This window comes from Lolium rigidum, chromosome 1, assembly GCF_022539505.1.
Source record: "Lolium rigidum isolate FL_2022 chromosome 1, APGP_CSIRO_Lrig_0.1, whole genome shotgun sequence".
Taxonomy (NCBI): Eukaryota; Viridiplantae; Streptophyta; class Magnoliopsida; order Poales; family Poaceae; genus Lolium; species Lolium rigidum.
This window is the reverse complement of record NC_061508.1, coordinates 290,342,083-290,346,197: the sequence shown is the minus strand read 5'-3', so window position 1 is coordinate 290,346,197 and position 4,115 is coordinate 290,342,083. Positions and strand designations below refer to the sequence as shown.

General features: G+C 48.7%; 1 protein-coding gene and 1 non-coding gene across 2 annotated transcripts; both read right to left on the bottom strand.

Annotated features, from left to right (window-relative positions):
- Positions 1–265: 265 nt before the first annotated feature.
- Positions 266–346, bottom strand: TRNAL-AAG. Its single transcript has one exon. It is a non-coding gene; the product is annotated as a tRNA-Leu (tRNA).
- A 1,706-nt stretch (positions 347–2,052) lies between these two features.
- LOC124660040 (F-box/FBD/LRR-repeat protein At1g51370-like) lies at positions 2,053–3,650 on the bottom strand. Its single transcript, XM_047197842.1, has 3 exons — positions 2,820–3,650; positions 2,555–2,698; positions 2,053–2,436 (listed from the first exon to the last, which is right to left on the bottom strand). Exons 1-3 carry the CDS (start codon positions 3,648–3,650, stop codon positions 2,053–2,055), a joined length of 1,359 nt encoding a protein of 452 aa, XP_047053798.1.
- Between the last annotated feature and the right edge of the window lie 465 nt (positions 3,651–4,115).

Below are 4,115 nucleotides of genomic sequence, written 5' to 3'. Positions count from 1 at the left end.
AAAGCGAAACCCAGATTGCACAGGTTTTCGTGAATCAGGTCGACCAAAGCTTTGCAGCCTGACCAGAATCGCAAAATGATCCGTCGTGGTGGCAATGATGTTCTCTACATTAGCATCATCAAAAAGATTGACATTTGGTGAGAGAGAGCTGCTACGGAGCAATCAGATTACTGAATGAAAAAGAATAAAAATAATCATTGGTTCACTATTTGAATATAGAAAAAGAATTACAGAGTAAAAAGAGTAGTAGTGAAAAAGTTATATATGTTGACAGTGGGATTTGAACCCACGCCCTTTCGGACCAGAACCTTAATCTGGCGCCTTAGACCAACTCGGCCATATCAACTTTTTTGCAAAGAGTTGCATTTCCTTTTACATCTTTCTAGATTGCAACAAAGGATATACGGACAATTTGAGGTTGAAATGGGCATACACAAACCGGATTATCCTTGTACCATTATAATTTTCATTTCATAGCCAGTGAAACGGGAGGAGGAAATTGTGTAGCGTCGTGTTCAAGTAAACAGCTTCGCGGTGTATGTAAGGGTTTCCCTTTAGAGCATGTTCAATGATATACAGTCAGCTGTCTGTAATATGTGCCATGTAGGATTTTAGACCACGTGGCAGAGAGAGAAGAGTTAAAACGGACGAGACTGTCTGTAGAAATACAGACGGTCTGTTTCCTTTTTAATCGCTGCTTATAGACAGCCATCTTGCCGTTGTGAGAGGCGTCGCTATTTCACCCCACGTCGTGGGTCACGACTCACCAGAGGTGCAAAACTCCATATAGAAAACCAGCAGCCGTGGAAGCTGCGCCGGCCGTCGGCTGTACCAGCAGGCGAGCAAGGCCACTAGTTTCTTCATGCCTACAGCCCAACAGCGAACACGCGCTCTGGCCGTCAGCTAGCCGGCCGCCGCAATCTCTCTTCTCGCTCTATCTGATTCGAGCTCCTCTTCGTCAACCTCATGGTCATGGCGTCTCCTTGCCGTCCTGGCTCGTTCTCATCACCTAACCACACTGTGATGCATGCGCATTGCGCTCCAAGGACAGTACGTGTAGTCTCCAGCTATCCGACGACATTCGGCGTGTGTTTATCTAATCTTCAATTAACAGAGTTTCCTGATTTGGTGGTGCTTACAGATAGCCAACTGGACAGCTTATTGTAGACTGTGTCGTTAGTATTCTCTGGAAATGACATGGAGGTACCGTACCGACGGCAGGCGTCTCAACCAATGTACATGCCCTTAGTTGAGATCGATAGTTGTACTGTTACTACTGTGTGTCCATCCTGTTGCGGCAGGACATGTTCTTCAGTGCACAACCCTGGTGGCTGGTGGTTTACTCATGCTGCTGTAGTGACTCCAGCCTCCAGGGGTCTCCGGTGCTTCATCACACGAGGAGGGAAACTGGTGTTGTATAAAAACATGGCTCACAGAACCGGATGCCAATCAAGCTCTGAATAATCTGATCATCTGATGATAATGAATGAAACAGAGGTGACGCTCTACAGAACCAAAAGCAAAGCAAAGATAATGGCACAGAACATATGGTACAAAGCTGTTTTCAGATTTTAGAACCACGTGGGTGTGTTAATTGTAAGTTTGTAACACTAAAAAATAGTACTAATACAGGACGTTAGCTAATATGACAAATGATACTGCTAGTCTTTTCAACAGTTCTGCTAGCTTAGACACTTAAACTAACAATGGTAGTTGAAACTAAGAAAACACCAAGTATATACTAATTGTAGCTGTAATCTGCCGAGTCTAAACAGAATGCATGCCTCCAAATGTAAACCGTTTGATGTTGCAGCAGTGATTCAAATTTCAGAACCACATAATTGTTAATTATATCACCAATAATATAGGACGTTAGATGCAATGATACATAACACAAGCCTTTCAGTAGATCTACCATCTTAGATAGTTAAATGTAGTCATGGTAGTTGAAACTTGAAACTTAAGCACTCCTAGATCTTGCACTACAACAGTCATGGATTTCCCAAAATGCTCTGATTGATCAAGTAAACCTATAGCGAATGAACCAAGCGTTCAGTAACAAAAAGGGTCGTTGATGGAAAGGTCGGATGCTTTATGCAAGTTCCGAGCAATGTCCATTTTAGGTGACACTATCAGCACTTTAGAGGCCCACGCTAGAAACTGTGGGCAGTCCAACTTGTCTATTATCTCATTCACCTGGGCTGCTGAAGTAAAACTTCCTTTGAGCGGCACAAGCAGCAAAGACTCCAGCTCATGTGCATCCGTCGCGATGAACTTGAGGAATTCGATTTCATTTGGATGCCCTCTGAATTTGTGGAAAACCATCCTCTTGAGGTGCGATATCGAGCACTTAAGTGCACTGGCCTCCTGCCATAACTCAGCATGCTGCTCCCTAGTGACACCATAGTGAATCGCAGATGGATCATGCAGCGCAGACTGCAAATTGATACCAATTCATAAACATTTCAGTTTCATATAAGGATCATCATGCTGCTCACAATTTATATGGAGCCATTGAAAAAATGATTTACTGACTAAAGGAATAGGTGGAAACCTCGATATGCAGAGTGTCGATGTTGGGAAAGCATCTGAGGAAGCTGGCCAGCATCTTGACCTCTCGTAAGACACGGAAATTCACTCTCAAGGCCAATATCTTGAGACCTGGAACCACAACACTTGGGCTCGCTACAGTGTCAGACTGCAATGCAATGCACAAAGACATCATGCTCATTAATTTTCAGACTAAAATGATTATGCCGTATGAACCGAAATGGATGGAATAATCACATATTTTGAGCGAGATGGAGAGTGGACCATACCCTGATCACATTACCAGCGATCTGCAGCGTGTGAACTCTTGGCTCCAGGTAGCCGAGAATCCGTAGCTTTGGTGTGCAAGCTATGTTGATCCTCCCACCATCGTCACATCCAGCAGCAGGCTGCTCCTTCAAGATGAGGCTTTCCAAGACCGGAGCGTCCGTCACTTCAAAGTGCTCCACCCCGGAAAGCCCAAGGACCACGCACCGGAGGCTTTGGCTGCGGAGATGGAAGCGCTTGCGCTTCTGGTAGTTCCAAAATGCTCCACGCACCGTAAGGGTGTGCAGAACGGGGCTGGAAGCCAGCAAGCTGCGCAGGTCCTCTTTGCTAATGTAAATATTTATCAATTCGAGCACCCGGAGCTGAGGAAGAATGATGTCGCCGCCGCCGGGGAACACCCAGAAGGCCAGGGAGAGGCATCGGAGCGATGCGCAGCGGAGGATCTCGGCCGGAAGGCGCGCGGGGTACGGATGGACCTTGCCGTCCTTGTTGTGGAGGGCGAGTTCCTGGGTGCCCTTGCCGGCGAGGAGGCGCGGCCAGTTAGGATCCAGGGAGGCCAACCTGCAGTGACGGAGGCGCACCGTGACGAAGGGTCCCGGGTGGTCGGCGAGGAATCCGGTGACGGCGGAAGTGGCACGCGCGGGCACGGGGAGATGGGCATCGTCGATGGCGAGCGGGGTGGAGCGCCACAGGTGCCGCCAGGGGGACGCGAGGACGGAGGTGCGGGCGGCGTCCGTGAAGGGGAGATGGGAGATGATTTGGTGGAGGAGGTCGTCGTGGAGGCCGTTGAGTCGGTCCTCGCCGCCGTGGCCGGCGGCGGCGCCGGCGGCCATGGTGGCGCGAGGGTTTTGGTTGGATTTTTGTTAGCCGGAGGCACAAGTCGGAGTCAGTTTCTCACGGCCCATCAAGCGTCCAGCGAATTTTTTGAGAAGTGGAAAGGGTGTTTTATTGTGGCGCTGTATGGGCTGGCCCATTAAATGTTTTTTCTGTCTTCATTTGTTTAAGTAAGTTCAGAGCGAGCCGTTTTTTTTTTCTAAAAAAGCTATCAGTGGGTTCAAAAAAAAACCCATCCTCAATCGGAAGCCACCACTCTATGTACTCGGTAGAGGAGGGGATGCCATGCGGAGACTTCTGCGGCGATGCTGCAGCCAGCTCCGTCGGTGTCGGAGGGAGCGCTAGTTTGTGAGCTAGGGAGAACGTCGGCGGACAGAGAGGTGAACTGTCGGCCGACGCTAGTAGAGATGGAGAGGGCGAGTTCCTCGGTGCTCTTGGCGGCGAGGAGGCACGACCACTTAGGA